The 22,458-nt window shown below is 42.7% G+C and overlaps 2 protein-coding genes across 2 annotated transcripts; one reads left to right on the top strand and one right to left on the bottom strand.

The window, feature by feature from the left end:
• The first annotated feature begins 422 nt into the window (after positions 1–422).
• LOC127217632 (zinc finger protein 449-like) lies at positions 423–4,761 on the top strand. The gene is made up of 3 exons (XM_051178617.1): positions 423–758; positions 2,324–2,519; positions 3,938–4,761. The coding sequence occupies exons 1-3, from the start codon at positions 423–425 to the stop codon at positions 4,759–4,761; spliced, it is 1,356 nt and encodes a 451-aa protein (XP_051034574.1).
• An 11,467-nt stretch (positions 4,762–16,228) lies between these two features.
• Znf75d (zinc finger protein 75D) lies at positions 16,229–21,928 on the bottom strand. Its single transcript, XM_051178616.1, has 3 exons — positions 21,569–21,928; positions 19,942–20,068; positions 16,229–16,917 (listed from the first exon to the last, which is right to left on the bottom strand). Exons 1-3 carry the CDS (start codon positions 21,926–21,928, stop codon positions 16,229–16,231), a joined length of 1,176 nt encoding a protein of 391 aa, XP_051034573.1.
• Positions 21,929–22,458: the final 530 nt, after the last annotated feature.

The raw sequence follows: 22,458 nt of genomic DNA, 5'->3' as shown, positions 1-22,458 counted from the left end.
TCCACAAAGTTCAGTAGCAGGTAGGGATCTTCACTGGTGCCCATGGAGCAGGGAGAATGTGGCTAGGAACAGAGCCTCCAACTTCCACTAAGGCCCACTTCAGTAGCCCCAAGGGGCCGTTGGGTAACCTATGGAAAGGAGAGGACCAGGGGTGGACAGATTTTGGCAGCTGGGTGCAGAGTCAGACGCGTAGGTCCCTGTTTCTGAGAACCTTTTGTTAGATTCAGAAAAGCTGAAGGACAGAGATCATACCCTCTGGGCACCACTGCCGCGTCTCCTTTCTCATGGAGTCCCCTCCCCTATTGCAGGTGACTTCCCTGTTGACTACCCAGAAAAAACAACTGGGATTTGAGACCTCAGGCCCCAAACAAGCTGTAAACAGATAGCCCAAGGGCATAAGAGCTACTTCCAGCAAATCTGCAATGCAGGCCCCCTCACTGTGCCACCAGGATCCTCAGCCTCAAAAGTATGACACACCCTGCGAAGCTTCCTACCAGCGCTTCAGTCAGTACCAGTACGAAGAAGCAGCTGGGTCTCGGGAAGCCTTCTGCAAGCTCTGGGAGCTTTGCACTCAGTGGCTGAAGCCATACACATGGTCTGTGGAACAGATCCTGGCTATATTCGTGATGGAGAAATTCCGGCAAATTGTACCCGCACGCACCGGGGCCAGCCCGAGCCAGCCCAATGAGGAGAGTAGAGAGCAACTTTTCACACTGATAGAAGATCTGCGGGAAGACAACAGGGAACCAGAGAACAAGGTGAGAATAGTGTTGGGGTTTGTTGTTCTTAGACTAAAAGAAGTGCCCAGGCAGCGCGGTCAACACGAGACATTCTGTCCCGTGTCATTCCACAGCCCCTATAGGGCCTTCCCCAGACTCCTTTTCAAACTTCTCTTCCGTGAGAGTCAGCTGGAGTCTGCGAATGGGTCATAGGTTGGGGATCAGAGGTCCCTCCTGTACCTGACCCCGTAAACACATAAAATGGCGTTTATGATCAGTAAAGGAATTTCTTGGGCAACATAAGTTACCAAAAATATTGCTGTGGTGCCGCATGACCTGAGATATGTATTGTTAGGATCTTTGGAGAGCAGTTTGAAAATCCAAAGTCAAGTAGAGTTTACAAAGGATAGCAAAAAGGGAACATAGTTTATTACATAGCATTATTAACTATTGCGTACCTGTGCTTGGGCTCTGCTTTACCTGAAGACACCGCAAAGTGGTTCCATGCCTGTGTCTCTGCTTACTATCACTACGGAAGGCAGTCAGGAATTACCATCAAATTTCCCATGCTCTGAACATTTTGCCCTGGATCATGCAATATTCCTAAGTGCGTAGCTGCTTTTACCTCACTGTAAACTACACCATGCCGTGCAAGGGGCTTTGTTTTGGGTAAATAGGAGCAATAGATACTATGATCTCCCTCTCGTTATGCATCTCTAGGACATCTGTTTCAGAGAAATATGTAAGAATACATGGTTCTTGCTACTTTATTTCATCTATAGAAATGTTTGAGCGGAAAAAAAAAGAAATGTTTGAGCGAGGACGTTTTGAATTTGAAGAAATCTTAGGAAGAGCTCTGTCTCAGGAATGATATACCCATCTCTGACCCATTAAATTCCAGTAGTAACTCCTCTCAGCATATCCAAAAGATGTCTTAGTGGAGGCAGCATTGCCTTCTGTGTGGAGGTACTTCTTGAAGCCTCTGTTCAGGGAAGGCATGGCTGAGCACAGGGCAGTGTCCGTGGGAGGAAGCAGCAGGAGCAGCCAGCTGAGATTCATGATCTCAGCTTGGGACAGGGGTTGCTTTGCAGGAGCTTCAGCTCCAGGGCTACCCTGGAGCTGAAGCTCCTGGGACAGGGCTCTGTCAAAGGTTTCTGGCTCCTGAAGGTAGCAGGATGAGTGGTTTCGTTTTCTTTGTCTGTCTTCCTGATTTTCATGACAATATAAGGTATTACCTTCAAGGGTCTAGAAATGTGGCCAGTGTTGCTCTAAATCAGTTGGGAGTATGAATGCATCTGCCCCCACCTCTTCCTTTATAGGTGTTCTTTCCAGTGGTTGCTAGTAATCTTTTTTTTCCTGGTTTTTCAAGACAAGGTTTCTCTGTGTAGCCCTGGCTGTCCTGGTACTTACTTTGTAGACCAGACTGTCCTCATTTGCTTGCCTCTGCCTCTCAAGTGCTGGGATTAAAGTCATGTGCCATCACCATCCCAGTGGTTGACGGAAATCTTAAAACTCCTTGTGTTGCTGATGGTTGATGATGTATTTACAGGGATATAAAAGTAGTTGTATTTCCAGTGAGATGATGGGTCCTAATATTTCCTCAGATCGACGTGCGTGATACACTCTTGGAAGAAGAACTGGAGCCAATGAGTCCATTACTTACACAGTCAGACATGCAAGTGGACTCATCTGCATTCCAGCTGATGGATATTGACCAGGTGTTCCATGACATACTACCAGCAGAGCCAGAGGAAATGATCGTTGATAATGATAACCAATGCCTGACTTTTCTGAATATTGGTAAGGCAAGGGATCCCCTACCTCCTGCTCAAGTTCTCTTATTCCTTTGGGCTAGGTTGGATCTATCAGTCAAATGTCCTCCCAACTTACCTTACTTTTGTACCTTCCAGTCATAACTTATACCAGCACTAGTTTATACTTCCTTCACCATCTACTTGTTTCTTCACAAGAACTTTGATCTCAGCCTTGTAATAAGATATCTGGATGTCCTCACTACCTTGGTAGGCAGACAGAAGGAAGCAGTGTGTAGATCCATGAAAATATGTTCAATAAGTATCCGGTCTGCTTAGTATTAAACAATGGTGTTGTAGTCAGTGTAAAGGAATAGAGGGTGGGAACTGACAATGGGGATAGGATTGCCCAATGTCTTAAGTTAGCATGGGTTATGAGCAGACAATCTGAAGAGAAGAATGGATGAGAATCTAAGGAACAGGGCTTTGGTTTCCTAGGATGTGTGTGTGGGGGGGTATGTGCATCTGGGCACATGCTGCCGAAACTCTGAGAGTGTCATTAGAACTGGCAAGGTGGTTTATGTTGATTAAAATCCATTGCAACTCACATGTCATATGGAACAGTACAGATGGCTGGTATTTAAGAAAGAGTGATGAATACAGGCTATCTGCTGAGGCATTAGGACTGCAGGAGGGGACAAGGAGCAAGTAAGGGCTAGGATGCTTTACCTTGTGGTACTTAGGTGACAGGCAAAAGCAATGGCTGGTAGTTACTTGTGCTGTTTTCAACAAAATGCACTTCTAAAATCAAAACACAGAGACAATCTGGGCTGATGCGCGCACGCGCACACACACGACTTTGACAGGGGAGAGTTGCTTGGTCCCCATTTGAAATGACTAGGGAGATTTATTTCCCATTTAAATACTACCCCTTAAGATCCATGTGGAACGCTTTCAGTTCAACTTTCAGCTTGGATAGTCTCACCAACTCCATAAATGACAGGAGACTAGCTTTTCACTAAGCACAATAGGCTCCTGCCAGCATTTGCCTTGTATTCGGGGAATTATAAAGCAAAAGCAGACAACATGGGTCAGGGGCTCCAGGTGAAATAACCTATTCGAGAAGTAGGAGAGATTCTTGTGTCCAAAAGAGTAGGCTGAATGAACTCTGAGACAGTTTGTGGTGAAGTTTCCACCTGCCTTCCCTCTTCCCTCTAGCATGCAATAACAGAGCCCTACTGGAGCTTGTTCTCTGACATGGTAAGATAAACATGAGTGGAGGGGCTGCTGGCTCCTACACACTGAGGGACTTAGGCAGGAAGAAAGCGATTCAGTAGAAGGCAGGGAAGACAGTAGAGGGAAAGGTAGGGGAGGTCAGTGGTGCTACTTGACAGCTTCCGCCCACCTTCTGAGCATTTATCCTCCGTGTAACACAGTGACGTCCATCATTTCCACTCTGTCTCTCAGCTTGTGAGGTTGGCAGTGGGGATGATGAATATATGCCAGCACACATCAAAGGGATGAGTCCATTTTCTGCTTTGCTTCCAGATTTCCTTTTCTCCAATGAGTATGACGATCTGGAACCTCCTGGTGAAGAACCCCCAGAACAGCTGCTGGCTGACATCAAGGAGCCTGAGGAAATGCAGGAATCCTCAGAAAACCAGGACCAACAGGAGGTGCCAGGGACCTCCAGTGAAGCACGGGGGCCTCTCAACTGTATAGCCCCCACACAGGCTCCTCCCAATGAGAGGCCTCTCTCTAGTGAGCAGCTAGGGCTATGTTCTGCTCACCAGCAGCAGCATAACATTCATGTGGAAATTCACGCAGAAGGGGTGGCACGAGAGGGCCCCAGAAATGGGGCAGGGCCCTCCTACGGGCCAGTCCGCTCTGGGCACCAGTTCGTTTCCCATGAGCACGCTGTGTGCAGCAATTCCTTTGGACAGGCAGCAACTGTTAGCAAGCCACAGGTAGACTACTTTGACCAAGAAAGACAGCAATGTGGGGTGTGTAAGAGGGAGTTTATGTACAAGTTGGGCCTGAAGGAACATGTGAAAACTCAGGTAGTTTCCAGGCCTTACCAGTGTCCCTACTGTGGGAAAACCTTTAGAGGGCAGTCCCATGTTATTGCACACCTAGTGAAGCACACTGATGAGAGACCATTTCTCTGCCAATATTGTCAGAAAAGCTATAAGCACAAATCCAGCCTGCTGAGACACTTGAAGATCCACAAAAGGGAGGAAGGACACAAGGAAAGCCAGGTTTCTCAGAACCCCATGCACAACACACACTAATAGCTCAGCCACCTGCAAGCTCTACAGCCCAACTCCCCAATAATGTGTTCATGGAAACAGGACCTAAGAAAAAGATGCTGCCCTCATAAGAGCCTCCCCAGCACCGGGCTGTCTTGGAAGGATAGTGTTGTTTGAGTTCATTTCAGAGTGGAGCTTTGCTTTTAGCTAGGTCTTGCATGTAATTTTCTGGGCCTGGTAAGATCTTGTTTTGCCTTTAATACAAATATTGTTTATTTCCAAGCAGTACCCATTTCACAAGTACTGTGATAATGGAATACAGATTATATACATTGTTCATACATGAAATGGAAAAATATTGACATGTAAGCCCTGTACTTAAGTTGTCAATAGCTGGGTGTCCAGTGTTCCCTACTATTGGAAATGATAGTGCTGAGCAAACACTCTTATCACTGAGCTCCATCTATAGCTAGTGCTGGGGAGTGAATTTAGGGCCTTGAGCTTCCAAATCAAACATTACCATTGAGCTCCATCTCTAGGTCAGGTAGTATTTTTTTTTCTTTACTGATGCTGGGGTGTGAATTTAGGGTCTTGAGCTTGCAAATAAAACACTACCGCTGAGCTGCATCTATAAGTCAGGTAGTTTAGTTTTGTGGGATTTTTTTTTCTTTATTAGTGATGGGGAATTGATTTAGGACCTGGCGCTTGCAAATCAAACACTACCATTAAGCTCCATCTCTAGGTCAAGTAGTTTATTTGTGTGTGGGGTGGGGTGGGGTGGGGGTGCTGTTATTGTTTCACTTTACTGATACTGGGGCGTGAATTTAAGGTCTTGAGCTTACAAATCAAACATTATCACTGAGCCCCATCTATAAGTCAGTCAGGGTTTTGAATTCTTCAACTTTGACTGTGGTCATTCTCCATTAATTTGAGATTATATTCTTGTTTGCCTTGTATTCATGGTCCAGGAGTTGACCAATGCTAAGCTTTTGCTGATAAGTTTTTGTTAGTGCTGCAATTTGATTAATAAACAAGCTTCTATTTCTGCTTTTGGTCAGTGTTTGTTTTCTTGAGGACTTGTACCCTATGGGATGGAACAGAAACATGCGATGTGCACTTGTGGAGGGTGAGCTGGGGACTCAGAGAACATTTTCAGCTATTAAATTCATGCCTGCTGCTTGGTATCTAGTTTGGTATCCTTAGGTAAAAAGCTTGCATTTTTGTTCTCATATACGTTTGGGAACCAATTTTTTTTTCAATATCACAGAACAAATTTTAATAGGTGCTTAGCTCTTAAGATGGAAGTAAACACCAAAAGCTCAGTTTTGGAGTTGGGAGGAGCCTATCATCCCTCTCAAAGCCAGTCAAATAATGCCCATCCTTGCCTTTCATCCTGAGAATGAGGGGAACCATGGTATTTCCTAAGGTTTTTGCAGTCAGAGCTTGTGGGGTTAGCAGGGCTTGCTTCCCAGCACACCCAGTTTGCTCATCTAGAGCAACGAGGGAAAGGCAGGAAAATCACACTCTGATGTTGCGAAACAAGTCTAGAAGAGGTTTGCACTCTGCCCCCTTGCGTCTGCAGTCCCTGTCACTTTCTGAAGAGAAACAGTTCCTCCAGGAAGCTCTGGGCAGTTGAGCTACATTCCTCTGTTTGCTGTCAGACCTAACCCCTGGGCCCAGCCCGACTATTCTTGAGTATAACCAGGGCTCACACTCCAGGCTCCAGTTCCTGCTTTGTCCTCTGCAACACATTTACAGGGTCAGAGTCAACACCTCCCATCTAGCCTTTAAGGACAGGGGATGTTGAGATATGGCAAACCTATCCATCCACATTCAATGTCTGTCTTTAATCGACATCTTTAAATGCTGAACACAGGAAGAAGAATATATGAGGTGGCTGCAAACAGTAAAATATGAGGGCCATCAAGAAAGTCAAGGGATGCCCGTTGGGCCTGGGAAGAAGTCTCTGAATCTAAGCAGCACTGAGATTTATAGAATTCCTTCCTCCATGTCTTTCCCACTATGTCCTCATCCTAAGAAGTGGGGTGTGGAGACAGGAGGTAACGAAAGACAGGAATTTCTCCTGTTTGACCACACTATGAATTCAGGAGGTGATAGCTATGAAGCAAGGTAACCTTTGCAGTACACAAGACTGGAAGAGGAAGAATGACTGTGACTCCTTCTTCAGGGTTTACCCTTTAAAGTTGAAACATGCTGTAAGAACTCACATCTACCTGACAGTTATGAAATTAATTAATTAATTAATTAATGTTCATGCAATGTCTCAGTTTCTTATGCTGCTTTTAGATGTGGCTGGAAATGCTTCTCTGTCAGAATGTGTATGCTGGCAAGTCAGCTGGGAAGAGAGAACCTCAAAGGAGGAACTGCCTCCATCACACAGGGCTGTAAGCATGTCTATTGGAGATTTTCTTTTTTTGAAATGTATTGTCTTTAATTTTTTTCGTACAATAAAGTTTGAATATTTTCTTTTCCCCTTTACCTCCCAACCTGCCCAACTCATGTTCTTTCTCTCCAATTAAAAGAGAACAAAAATCAAAACAAGCAAACATAAACCCAAAATGACAAAACTAACACACAAAGCACACAAAAATCAAGGAGTCAGTTTTGTATTGCCCAATTACTTCTGAGCACGGGACTTGCCCTTGACTGTGCTTTATGTGTTCAGTGCCATTCTACTGGGGAAAGTAGATTTTCCCTCTCCCATCATGTACCAATTGTAGATAGCTTCTTGGTTAGAAGTGAGACTTTGTGTCCACTTCCCCCTTTCCATGCTGGGATTTTGTCTGGTTTGAACTTGTGCATATTTTGTGCGTGCTGTCACGATCTCTGTGAGTCCATATGTGCGTCAGCTTTTCTGTGTCTGGAAGATGCTGTTTTCTTGGAGTCATGCATCACATCTGGTTATTATAGTCTTTCTGTCTCATCCTTTGCACAGATTCCTGAACCTTGAGGAGGAGAGGTCTGATAAAGACATCCAGTTTTAGACTACGTGCTCTAAACTCAGTCTCTATGCATTGTCCAGTTGTGGTTCTCTGTTTCTATGTGTTAATTGCCATCTAATGCAAGAAGAAGCATTTCTGATGAAGGTTTAGCAATGCACTAATGTATGGGTAAAGCAATTAAGAGTCATTACATATCATTTTATTGTTGTTCATTTAGCAGAACTGTAGTAGGGAGATTTCCTCCTAAGATTCATGTTGTACCCTCCCCATTTAATCATTCTATACTAGTTTTCTAATATATTCCTTTATAACACCATATTCTATGTCTTCTTCCTTGGAAGATCTCCTTCCCATGGTCCCTTACTAGATAACCAATTCCAAATGAAAGACACATATATAAAGTATAAAAGCTAACTCCATGTATGAGGGAAAGCATGCAATGTTTGTCTTTCTCAGTCTGGTCTCTGGTTTACTTACTGGGCATTTTCCTGATTAAGAGTTAATGGGAGAGGGCCTCGTAAACTGTGAGTGTTGCTATCCCTGAGCAGTAAGCAGATGATCCTAGTGTATATAAGAAATCAAGCTGAGGGTTGGGCTGGGAGATGGCTTAGTGATTAAGAGCACTGGCTGGCTGCTCTTTCAGAAGACCAGGTTTTGAATCCCAGAACTCAGGTGGCAGCTCACAACCATATGTGTTGTCAGTATCAGGGGATTGAATGCTCTCTTCTGGCCTCTGGAAACAGTGCACAAGCATGGTGCACAGACACACACGCAGGCAAAACATTCATTTATGTGTTATATATGTAATCAAAAATAACAGGTAAAAGAAGGTTTAAAAAAAATTTTAAGAAAAAAAAAAAGCCGAGAAAGCCCAGGGGAGCAAGCCAGTGAGCAGACTTTTCCATGGTTCCTGTGTCTGCTTGTGCTTGAGCTCCTGCCTGACTTCCCTCAGCGATGGAGTATGCTTTGGAAGTCTAAACTACAATAAGCCTTCTCCACATTAAGTTGTTCATGGTGCTCATCACAGCCATGGAAAGCAAGCCAGGATACAATGACATGCAGAAAAGTATCCTCCCTAAAGACAGGCATGTCCCAATGATACTATGGCACATTCTTTCACAGAACAGACTCTGAACCTGTCCTCAGATAGGGGTGTTTGACTGGATTAGCTAAGTCAATCTGATGTGATCACAAGACACAAGAAGATCAGAGTAAGAAGCAGATCTTAGACTGATGCCAAGGCCAGGCTGGGAGCCACACAGGGCCAGTACCCTGGAAGCTGAAAAGAACAAGAAAAAAAATGGTTTCTCTCTTAAAGCTTCAGTGGTTCTCAACCTTCCTAATGCTATGACCCTTTAATACAGTTCCTCATGCCACGGTGATCCCTCAACCATAAAATTTATTTTATTTTCGTTGCCACTTTATAACTGTACATTTTCTATTGTTATGAACCACGCAGTGTCTGTGTATTCCCATGGTTTTAGGTGACTCCTGTGAAAGGGTCCCAGTGGGTCCCAATCCACAGGTTGAGAACTAGTGTTCCAGAAGATAGGAAAGCTAGCCAGTACCTTGGTTTTGCACGTCTGTCTTCCAGATGCGTCCTATTTCAGTTTCCTAAACATGTAATTATCTGTACCAACAGCAACTGGAAACTGACATACCCAAGTGGAGGTGGGAATCTATTTTTCCTACCCTGTAATCTTGGCAGGCTGGAGTCAGATGCTAATCAAGTAGATCAGAAAGGATTCCGGCCACCTGATCACCTACCCAAAGTCTTTGAAGATAACAGGGATTCCATTTTGTTCTCATGGAGAAGGGGAAAAGGATCTGTACTCCACTGAAAAATATTTTGATTCCTGCCTGTCTGTTTGAGTATGCTTTGTGATCCAGTCTGTCCTTTATTTCTTGGTTACTGGCTGTAGGGTTCGTACCTGACTTGCAAAATGAAATATCTTAGTTTGAAAACCTTTCATATTTGGTTTTTTATGTGTGTGCATGATTGAACTTTTTTTTTTTAAATCAGCTTCTGAATCCTTTGTGTCCCCAATATGACCAACATTTCAGGGATGGGATTTTTTTTTATTGAAAATGGATTTTTAAATACAATACATTCTCATTACAGTTCCCCATAATTTCTCCCAGATTCTCCTTGCCTCTCTATCCACCCAAATCCACACCCTTTCTTTATTCCTCTTATTAGAATATAACTATTTGGGGGCTGGAGAGATGACTCAGTGGTTAACAGCACTGGCTACTCTTCCAAAAGTCCTGAGTTCAATTCCCAGCACCCACACGGTGGCTCACAACCATCTGTAATGAGATCCAGTGCCCTCTTCAGGCCTGTTAGTAAATACATAAATCTAAAAAATAATATAATATACAAGTAAATAATAATAACAATGATAATGATAAAGTAAAAACAAAGGACCCAGAATATGGCAAAACAAACAGAAGAAAAAGATCCAAAGAAAAAGCATAAGAAACACATACACACATGTTCACACACAAAGAAATCGCATAAAGAAACTCAAAACTGAAAACCACACTATATATACAGAAGATCTGTACGATTTCTTAAAAGCCCTGACAATACATTATTAAAGAACCTTCAAAGATTCCACTAGGTTCGTTTTGTGTTGAGCATTAGGCCTGCCATTAAGAACAGTTTGTATCCCCAGTGAAACTCTGTTGGAAGAAACCAGTTTTTTCCTTTATGAATTTTTTTTAATCAACTGGAGATTGCTTCTGGGTTAATAATGGGGGTTTGTGGCAGGCCATGGTGGCCCATATCTTTATTTGCAGCAGTCAGAGGCAGAGGCAGGTGGATCTCTCTGAGTTCAAAGCCAGCCTGGTCTACAGAGGACAGTCCGAGCTACTGAAAACAAAAACAAAAACAACAGGGTTGTGTTCATATCCCCACTCATTGTTGGGACTCTTTCTGCCTTAGGCATGCATCGGCCCTGTGCATGCTGACACAGTCTCTGTATGTTATATGAAGAAAACAGCTTATTGAAATTTTAACTCGCTGCATTTTCTGTTCTAATGTTATTATACAGCATGTTATCTTTCACGGACGATTGTAACTGACATAATGCATGAACAGGCAGGTTTCTGAGAGTGAAGAAACAAACCTTAAGGAGTGGAGTGTGTCAGACGGCTCAGGGCAAGGGGATTTGTCACCCAAAGTTGAGAACCCGAGTTTCATCTCCAAAACCTACCTGATGGAAGGGCGAACTGACTCTTCCAACTTCTCTAATCTGCACATATGTGCCTGTCTACATACATACGTACACTCTTAAACACATGCACATAAAAATAGATGCAGCACAATATAAAAGCAACACAAAAATAAACAGGCCTCCAACAGGAGGTTTCAGGTAGAAGACTACAGGATAGAATTTGAAAATGTGTTCCTACAAACCTCCCAGGCAAACAGGAGATGTTATGCCCACTTTCTTACAAGGAACTCTTGTTTTGAGGAACTTGCCTTGGATTGCAGATAAGCCAGTTATTACAGCACACGTCCAGAGGCTCTGTGTGCTGAGTGCCCAGGGTGCTGCTTAATTGTAGGGCTCGGGGACTGCACACATCACACTCTAAGACTTCCAGGCCTTCTTTTCTTTCTCCTATTGTAAAGGTTTCTATTTCATTCTCCAACCTACAGACAATAACTTCCTTCCAGATGGATATGGTTCTGGTTTAGTTAGATGAATTTATAAATATAATTTCAAGACATACAATTCGACGTTAAGTTCATTTCCAGAAGTGTTAAGTGCAATAGGGTTTGTATTGTATATTATTAACTGAACAGCCAATTTGTAGCCACATAGCACTTTGAAGTCAGTGGCAAAGCTTTTTTTTTATTTATTAAATGCATAACACTCCACATCAAACCTTCTACCAGACTGACAACAACCCATAACAACCCATAACAATTAGTCAAACACGCATACACTACACCAACAAATCAAAACAAGATGTTCAATCAGAAACAGGAAAAGTTAAATATTGCTTTTGTGCAATCAGTTAAATATTAATAATAGAAATATCCCTTTTATTCACATGTTCAGAATTTAAGAGGAGATAAAAGCTACGTGCAAAAATCCACATACACATACAGAAAATTAAGCAAGATCTTCACAGCAGGTTAAAACTATGGGTGAATACTAAATGCCTGGCCCAGATTTTGATATTTGAAGTAAAGTTTCATCACTGTTAGCTTATCAAACCTTTTTAAAAATGAATTTTTTCTCTGTTTTTCGAGACATGGTCTCACTATGTAGCTCTCTGACTGTGCTTGACCTCACTCTGTAGACTAGGCTGGCCTCGAACTGACAGATCCTCCTGCCTCTGCCTCTGCCTCCAGATTAATCTGCTGGGATTAAAGGTGTGAGCTGCCAGCACTAGGCTCATTAGTCTCACTTGATTATTAAATTTCCAGAGATGACTTCAAGAAATATATAAAATGTTCCATATTAACCAGGGACAAAATGGGTATGCTCTAAAATGCTAGCTCTCATTAGTCCTATCATCATCCAATAGAAGTGTGTACAAACAGATCTGAAAATTAGTGAAGTCATCTTTTAGTTTCTTGCTTAGCTCATAGCAGTATCTGTACACCATTGCCAAGTTCAGATGTTCGAAACCTACATAGCAAATTTCATACACCAACTCTCCTCATCAATAGAAATTGTGGCTATGCACTGTGCTTTATGGTGTATTCCTTATGATGAAGGAACAGTGAAGTCAATAAATTGGTGCTGTAAAGTTATTCAATACTAAATTTGCTTAGAAAATATTAACTTCTACAAAAGTGTAACTTGACTAAAGGAGCACTAACTCTACTATGACTGGAAGATAAGTAGGTTACTAACCAGCCTTTTTAGAAACTAAAATAAAAAAAAGAAATGTAGAACTGTAGTTCTTGACATAATTAAGAGCTTAGGGTTACTGTGGATGTATTTTTGTTAATATTTGTTCAGTAAGACTGCTGCCCATTAGACAGAATAACTATGACAATACCTTTGCTATGTAAATCTTTCATTGTTTGAAAATGCTGAATCTTGCAGTTTCTGTCTCTGTAAAACATGCTTAACTTCTCTGTGACTTGGGTCTCGGATCTAAGAAAGATTTATAGATGACAGTGTAGTATGAGAAATATTATAGCTCAAACTTTAAATAAGCAGGAAAGTATTCCTCTTCAAAGCCAGTTTCTCTTTGGTGTTAGCCAAAAGCCAGCTCACATTATTATTGAGAGAGAGAGAGAGAGAGAGAGAGAGAGAGAGAGAGAGAGAGAGAGAGAGAGCGAGAGCATTTAGGATGGCCTGACAGTATTTTTAGGGTGAGGTGAGCAAAAAAGTCCAGTCGTGGCAAGCTAAAGTGATCTGTTCCACTGTCCAGGTGTCTGGTGAGTCGAGGCCCCTAACACTGAGCCAGTCTGAGGTAGGTAGCAAAGGTGAAGGTTCCTGCAGAGTCAGAGGCCAGGCAGGTGTCCCCAGGGACAGTGTGCACGAAGCCAACTCGAACCTCTTGGGTGAGGAGAGATGAACAAGCTCTGTTGAGACTACAGCAATTCTCCTGCTTTAGCTGAGGCCACTGCCTCCATTGCAGTTGATGCACTAGCTGCTCGGGCTGCTGGTACCACTGCTGGTGCTCCTGCCATTGCTGCCCGTCTGCACAGCTGGTGCTGTCTCGCCTGTTACTGTTGCTGTCGGCAATGCATTGTTGCTCTTGTAGTTCCTGTGACCCTTGCACCATTGCCGTCTGGCCAAGCGTCTGGATAGCCACTGGCACGGCTGTTGTGGTCACCCCGAGCTGGAGAAATGCAGACCAGCTCTCTAGACCAGGGAAGGTCCTCTTTAGCACCTGAATTGATCTCAGAAGCCGAGAACCACTGAGGCAAGGGTGGGACCCTGCCCTTGGCTACTCATTTCAGCAGCTGAAAGAAGCCCCATTTTCTCAGATAACTTCGGACAGGCTTGAGACACTGAAGTGCCTCTCCTTCCTAGCACTCATTGCCGATTGTCAATTTTTTGGCACTAGATAGATCCCAGTCCCTGCCCTCCTTTCAGCATGAAGGAAGAATTCGGAATGTTCAGGGAAAGGCCTGTAAGCATCCTATCCATTTCTACTTCCTAGGGCGTCTCTGACTTGGTCCTTTCCAAGAGGGAACAGTGTAGTTGAACACGCTGGGTTTCTGCTAGCCAGCAAACAGGGTTGGTAGGGAGACATGGAGGCACATCTGACTGGTTGTGGCCAGTTCCATTGCCAGGTCCACCTAAACTGTGCTTTCCACAGCGCACAACAGCCAAGGTGCTGGGAGGAAGGGGTGCTTGTACCGAGAATGTCAATCCTAACAGTCAAAGGGCATGGATGCCATAAGCATGCCAGTGTCCCTGGGGACAGCACAGGGATGGAGCTCTTAGGAAATATCATGAGAGGGAAACAGGTTTGAGGCCCTCCAAGAACAATGAAAGCACCAGCCTACTCGAGAAGGGGCTCAACTAGTGATTTTTTTAATTAACATTTTATGTTTATGAGTGTTGTATCTGCACAAGTGTACCTGGTACCCTAGGAGATCAGAAGGCGGCATCAGAGCATCTGGAACTGAGTTAGAAATATTTGTGAGTTGCCATGTGGTTACAGAAATGGAACCCAGGTCCCCTGGAGGACCAGTCAGTGCTTTTAACCACGTACCCAGTTCTCCAGCTCCAGCAGTAATTTAAAAAAATGTATATGTATTTTATAGAGAGTGAGAAAGCTAGCTCACTTTAGATCTTGGGGTGCAACTGCAGGTTGCCATGAAATGGGTGGATGGTGGGTGCTCAGTCTCCATCCTTTGGAAATATATTCTTTGGTATACTCCGGTGTACTCTGACCAGCATATGTATCTAGCTGTAGTAGTATCTTTTAAAGGCTAAATGGAGAGCAGCATCTAATTAAAAGGAAAGTGGCAATGATGTAAGTACAATTAAACAGTGTGAACATACAATGTTTATTTTCTTCTTTAAATCGTTGGGTGGATGAAGGATGTTCCAAGTGATTCTTGAACACCTAATGTGTCCGATCACTCTTCTACATGCCTCATTTAACCCACACAGTAGATCTCAGGTAGGAACTATTCCCATTTTCTAAAGCTGAAAACAGGCTCTGTAAAGTCTCTTTGAAAAATTGCCTTGAAGCACCTATTCAAAAAGTGAACGTTAGGACTGGAGAGATGGCTCAGTGGTTAAGAGCTTTCACAGACGACTGAAGTTCAGTTCCCAGAACCCACAAAGTGGCTAACTGTCTCTAACTCCAGTTTTAGGGAATCTAATGACATCTTAAGGCGTTCCTTTGGTACTGCACAATATGATGCACAAACATATATACAGGTAAAACATTTACACACAAGAAAAATAAATTTCAAAAAGTTAAGAAGTGAACATTGGTCATTTGGGGGTATTTGGCTTTAAAACGTTTGTTCAATATTCAAATTTAGCATGAAATGTCATTTTTAATGTCAATATTTTAAAAATACATGGCAACCTTGCCCAATACTGTAAATTAGCCTTTGATATACCTTTCAATTCATGTATGCTACTTATTTTTTAAGGGATACTTGCACAATTGGAGAAGGGATTAAAATGACATTATCATAAAGCAGTTTCCATCTGGCCTGGCTCTGATGGGTACCTTAAGTCTAAGCCACATGTCTTTGTCTGGCTGCTTTTGGATGTTCCTTCTAGTATTAGATGTGTATCATGTCAAAGAGGCTACATAAGGCTCCTTGATGTTATCAGCTCAGACCTTGCTATAGGGAAATCAGCCATACTCAATTAGGACTAAGAAACTGCAAAAGTGGACCTCCCTTTAGAGACAGACTTCAGGGTGCATAATAAAAGCCAAAATAATCAAGGCATTTCACTAATGGGTTGTACTTCCACTGAGACAGGTAACTAGATGTGGATACGCAGTGCCTCCCTGATCGTTTCATTCTGCAAGCACACACTGAGAGAATTGCGAGAGGAGTCCAAATGCTTGTGACTTTCAGGGCTTTTATTACTCCCCAAACTCCTTGAAAGAAGACAACGTAGTAGTAAGAACTCAGGAGGACAACCACAATGGGAAGACTTGTGCTTGGGAAAACCTAGTCCTCGCTTCCTGTTCACAAGTACGTTGCTCTGCTTCATCTCGGTTGCCTATGGAGATTAAAATCATAACCATCGAAATTGCCCCACACATATGAATCTCTCTGAACTCACTCCACAAGGGCGGCAATGGCATCCCATGTCTCTTCTGAGGAAGTACGGAGAATGAATGCAGGGTTCATGGCGCCGGACACCAGAGGACAGCGTTCGAGAAAAACCTAACCACAGACACGGTTGACAACCAAATTTTCATTCTTTTATTCAGAACACATTTAGTGTGTGCCCATTTTGTGGTAAACACCGAAATCTAAGTTCTGGGAGTGGGGAGCCGCGTAGGTTCCCTTCTGTGATATGAAACATAACTCTCCCGAGTTTTCTTTTCTGGGCAGATTCTAATCTTCTCTACAGTTTGCCACTTCACTGCTCTGATTTACTTCTAGCCTGCTGCTTTGGCTGTTTTTCCTGACAATGAATCTTCTGGTGTCTGACAAGGCTCGACTGTCTGTTAAACTTTCTCTCACATAGGCTACAGGTATAGGGCTGCTCACCAGTGTGGACTATCTGGTGTTTAATGAGGTGACATTTCTGAGTGAAAGCTCTCCCACATTCCAGACACTTAAAGGGTTTCTCTCCTGTATGAATCCTCGCGTGTATATGTAAGTTTGTGCTGTGAACAAAGCTTTTCTGGCACCAGGAGCACTTATGTAGTTTTATTCCCTGATGTGCCAGGCAGTGTATTTTGAGGTCTGAACTCCACCTGAAGTGACGGTCACACTGCTGACATGAAAAAGGCTTCTCTTTGGTATGAACTCTCTGGTGTCTAGCAAGCTCAGAAGGAACTCTGAAGTCTTTCCCACACTCCTGACAGTTATAAGGTTTTCGAGGATGTGGTTTACTAAGTGAACCTGCCATGTGTTCCCAACCTGGAAGAGCCTGACCACCTTCCTGGCCCCTCCGTGTGTATGCACGTCTTTCCTTGTTGATGGTTTTTTTCTGGGTAGCTTTCTTCCTGGCCTTTGGTACATTCGAAGATGGTCTTGCTTTTATTTCTGATGTAGAGGCAGATTCGGCCCGATCGTTTCCCACGTCATTTTCTGGCTTTAACCCTGGTCATACAAAGAAAAGCATCCGTCAGGTATGTGTTTCACACAAAAGAAAATTTAAAGGACTAGAGAGAATTGTCAATAATTACTTTAAAGAAATACATAAATGAGTCACTCTGGCCCTTGGTCCAATCTGTTAAGTACAGCATAAAGCCCATTCAATGATGCCATTAGTTACAAAAGGAAATGATAAAATGTGGAAAGAAGGCAAATACAATGCTGAAAAGGAACCCTCCTGCCAATTGTCAACAATAAGTAGGCTGGGGAATTGTACTTGCCTTCCATCCCAGCATGGAAACTTTCATTAGAAGCTGAGAGATAACACGTATAAACAGCTCCATCTAGCGATGATGTCGCATAAAGGCCAATGAACAAGAAGTATCAGCATTGTACCATGAGATATTTTTTCTTTTTTTATATTTATTATTTTTTCCTATTTTACATATTGATCCCAGTTCCCTCTCCCTCCCTCCCTTATTCACCAACACCCCCCATCCCACGCCACCCACTCCACAGTGAGGGTGATGCCTTCCAGGAGGGGTCAAAAAAATCTGTCAAGTCATTTGGAGTAGGGACTAGGCCCTCCCTCCTGTCTCTAGGCTAAGGGAGTATCCCTCCATGGGGAATGTGCTCCCAACGTCCTTTTGTGCACCAGGGATACATCCTGGCTCCACTGTCTGAGGTCCCTTAGACTGCTCAGTCCTTCTGGCTGAGACCCATGTTCAGAGGGTCTGAGTCAGTCCCATGCTGGATTCCCAGCTATCAGTCTGAGGCCCAGTAGCTCCTCCTTGTTCAGGTCAGCTGTCTCTGAGGGTTTCTGTAGCCTGGCCTTTGCTCATCACTCCTCCCTCTCTGCAACTGGATTCCAGAAGTTTGGCTTAGTGTTTAGCTGTGGGTGTCTGCTTCTGTTTCCATCAGCTACTGGATGAGGGCTCTATGATGTTGGATAAGTTAGTCATCAAACTCATTATCAGGGAAGGACATTTAAAGTAGTCTTTCCACTGTTGCTCAGATTGTTAGTTGGGATCATCCTTGTAGATCTCTGGACATTTCTCTAGAGTCAGTTTCCTTTTCAAACCTATAATGGCTCCCTCTTTAATGGTATCTATTTTTTGCTCTTGTCTATTAGTCCTCTGACTCAATCTTCCTGGTCCCACATGCTCTTCTCTCCTCCCCTTCTCTTTCTCCTAGCTCCCTTTCCACTCACTGACACTCCACTCCCAATATGCTCAGGAGAACTTGTCCCTTTCCCCTTCTGTGAGGGACCTTGTATGAATCTCTTAGGTTCCTCCTTGTACCTTAGTTTCTCTGGTGGTGTGAATTATAGGCCGGTGATCCTTTTCTTCGAACAAGAGCTGTGACAGTGACAGTGGGAGAGACCCAGAACTAGCAGGAGTGACCTGACTTAGGAACCCTTTTCCTCCCTATTTCGAGATTCCCCTTGCACAACTGGATATCTGGTCTAGGCAAATGCCTTCCTTACCCTCAGACAGCATCATCCAGAACCCATGGTAGATCTAGCAGTATTAGAGGAACCAAAAGACACAAAATAAATGCCACAAAACCTCTGAAAACAAAACTCGTTGGAAGAAAACCATATAAACAAACTGGGCATTGGTGGCAGACACCTTTAATCCTAGCACTCGGGAGACAGAGGCAGAAGGATCTGAGTTCAAGGCTAGCCTGGTCTACAAAACTACACAGAGAAACCCTGTCTCAGAAAATCAAAAAAAAAAAAAAAAAAAAAAAAAAAAAAAAAAAACAAAAACAAACCAAAAACAAAAACAAACAAACAAACAAACAAACAAAAAACCGCAAAGTGGATGTCCATTAAAATAGCATGCATAAATAGCACTGGCACTCTCTAATTGTAATAGATAAAACTATCAGAATGTAATAAAAAGTCACTTATCAGACTCAGAACTAAGACAGTTGTAACTTGAATGAATGGCAAATCTGACAAAGGTGTAATCAAACTAAAAAGCAACAACAGAATTGATATAACTTAAAGACACAGGGAAGCAATAGGCTTATAAGAAATATGTGACTTCTGGTGGTTGTGCCAGAGACTGGCAGATCTCTTTAAGTTTGAGACCAGCCTGGTATACAGAGTGAATTCTAGACAGCCAGGACTGTTATACAGAGAACCCTCTCTCAAAACAAAATACAAAAACAAACAAAAAAAGGAGAAAGAAAGAATTGTAATATACTTAAGATCTGAATGAAAATGAAGCTAAGCTACATCAAATTATATAGAGTAGAGCTGAGGAAGTAGTCAAAGGAATACATGTAGCCTTGAATCACTTATGGTAGAAAAGAAGGCTCACAAGGTAGTAGTCTTTAAGTTCTCTCTCCAAGGAACTTGCAAAAAGCAAAGCAAGCCTTAACCAATGTGGACAGCCAAAAACAGAAATCCATTGTTAAATGGCTGTACCATACAGCCTGTAAGCCATTTTAATAAAAACAAATCTCATATATATATATATATATGTATGTATGTATGTGTGTACTTATGTGTACATATATACACATGTATGTATGTATATATCTCATGAACATATATATACATATGTATGTATGCATTCATTCATTCTGTAAGTTCTGTTCCTCTAAAGAAGCATGAATAATAAAAATACCTATAGGTAAACAACCATTCTCAAATTCAACTTCATACTGTATATAAAATTAAAAGATTTAGGAAAAATTTTAAGTATCTAGAGGTAAGGGAGTTAAGAGTTTTAGCCTTCATGGTGAAACCATATACTCTAACAGGAAAAATTCATCCTCATTAAAATGAAAAACTTTTATTCTGTAGATGCCCATTGGGGAGAGGATAAAAAGAATGTTTTAAAAGAGATAATTAACATCTGGCAAAGCTTTTGAAACCAGAAAATAGAAGTCCCGGATTCAATAGTTAAGCAATTTAATTCAATTATATTGCAACAGGAGCTTTCTCACAGGGTGTATTTTCATAAACACAGGCCACATTATATACCCTTATAAACAGAGGGGAAGGGGTATCTTTACCTAGAGAGTTGGCCATCTTGTAGATGTTCAGAATTACATCACTGTAGAGCGTCTTCTGAGAAGGATCCAGTAAACACCATTCCTCCTCAGAAAACTGCATTTCTATATCTTCAAATGTCAACAAGTCCTAAAAAGGGAATGGACTGGAATTTAATACTAGCACTGCTGTTTGGTTATCTGCCTCTGGATCACGTGGTAGTCTGCTTGCTGAAGAAATTAGCATTATAGAATTTAGGTGGAAAAACTGAAATGACAAGAAGTAGCCATGTGGACCAATAAACAGCCTGGGAAGTAGCCATTTCCCATTTTCATCATGCCCGATCTAGTTGGCTGGACAGCATTAAGGTCTAACAAACCCCAGAATACCTAGTGGTCACTATGGGCCTTAGCAGAAGGACAAAGCAGAAATGAGGCTGCTTGAAAACGTGAGACTTATAATAACAAAAAGCAGTCTGACTTCTTCCAGCCCTTCCCCCCAGCAACCTCCATGACTACATACACAGCCACAGCTCAAGACACAACCAGTGTTGTGTTGTGCACAATGGGGTGTTGCTTTAAAGCAACCGTCATCACTTGCTTTCTTGAATCTGACCCTCACGAAGTGATTTTCCCTTTTATATATAAAAAAATAAGGCATGGAAAAGGTTTTCTTGGTGCACCAATTTTGAAATCTCTCTAAAAGTAAGAAAAACTTTTGTAGGGGAAAGGGTATGAAACAAAGAGAAAAATGAAGACAGGGACAAGTACCAACCTCTTTCTACATGACTTGGTTACAATAAGAGACCAAAAAAATAAACTCTGCCTTATATTCTTAGGTTGGCTCGTGTAGGGAGGTGATATGCTTCTGTCACCTGAGGGGTGCATCTTGGTTCCCCAGTCGATAGCAGCACCGAGAACATGTCATTAGGAAAGGATAGTGGAGGCCCTCTGCTCTCAACTAAGGGCTGTGTTTTCATTAGAGGATACCCCCATCAGTATCTAGATTCCCTCTCTTTCTCTGTGGGCATTCTTATCAATGTCTTTTTTTTTTTTTTCAATTTTGCTTTACATGTTTCTTCTTCCTTTGTACTCTACCCAAAATTGTTTAGTTTGTGCTTCTGTTCTCTACCCTCTACTTTAGTCTCTGTACTGTAATATGTTTTAGATCTGCCTCCCCATACCTTTCTTGCCTTTTATTTCTGTTCCTGCATCTCAAGCCTTGTATTCTTAGATCTGCTAGATTAGGCCCAGCACCATCAATCCTTGGACTTTAAGGCCATGGAAGACTGCCAGGAACTCTGGACCTCAGGGAGTGACTGGCAGTACATTATTTTGGATCCAGCCTAGCCATTCGAGATTTTGTTTATTTATTTTCTTAAGTTTACATACATTGATGTTTTGCCTGTGTGTGTGTCTGTGTGACGGTGTCAGATCGCCTGTAACAGGTGGTATAGACAGTTTTGAGCTGCCTGATGTGGGTGCTGGGAATTGTCCCTAACCGCTGAGCCATCTCTCCAGCCCCAGGTTAGCCATTCTATGGGAATGAGAAAATGTGACTAAATCTGCCTCACTCTTTGATAGCTCCAAACCAAGACACATATACTGTTATCCTATGACATTGTGCATTACAAAGAATCTTAATTCTCACCTCGTTGGGCACTGCATCAGGCTCTGTCTGCAAGCATTCGACAAGACCCACAGCCTCTTCCACATCCTGTGGATGATGCTTTTGCACCCAGTTCTTCATTGCCTGGGGCACAATGTTCAGGAACTGCTCTAGCACCAGAGACTCCACGGTCTGGTCTTTTGAGTTGGTCTCTGGTATCAGCCACTGATAGCACAAATTGTGAAGCTTTCGGGCAACATCTAGTGGTCCAGGTACTTGATTGTTGTGGAAGTGCTGCTGAGCACTTTTGGGAGGGTAACTTTCTGGTCGGGAGCTATCACTCCTCTTCTGCACACCCTTCATGTGAGCGCTGAAGCACCCATCTGCCTTCACCTCACTCATTGTCACTTGCTACAGGAACAGTTCTACTTTTCTGGCTGGTACTGTTACCCCCTTGGTGCTACCTTCCACAAGTTACGCACCACCAATACAAAACCAATAAATGAATCTTCTTCCTAATGGCAGATACAGGCGAAGAGAGAGACAAAAAGGAAAAATTACATGATATATTAACTTGGAATTTATTACCAAAGAAAAGTGATAGAAAAGTAAAAACGCTCCTTTAAATTCAACTGTCAAGCATTATGGTATACATTACTTCTGAAGGGGCACTTCTCCTTTTTTCCACACTAGATTACAGCATAGCTCAGTAAAGACAATGCCCTCATTTTTGGTGAAAAGTTTAGGAAGAACTGGTGAATGACAAAACTAGCACCTAAGGAGCTCTGGGACTCTCCAGTACTTGTGCATGTCGGTCCAATTGTCACAAGTAAAGCGTATTTCTGGTCCTTTTCCACACAATAGATAATCCTAGTCTTTCAGCTTCAGTCAGTGAAAGACTAACTTCCATGCCCATTAACACAGACTGTTTA

The sequence above is a fragment of the Phodopus roborovskii genome, unplaced genomic scaffold (genome assembly GCF_943737965.1).
Source record: "Phodopus roborovskii unplaced genomic scaffold, PHOROB, whole genome shotgun sequence".
Classification (NCBI taxonomy): domain Eukaryota; kingdom Metazoa; phylum Chordata; class Mammalia; order Rodentia; family Cricetidae; genus Phodopus; species Phodopus roborovskii.
This window is presented reverse-complemented; position numbering and strand designations above follow the sequence as displayed.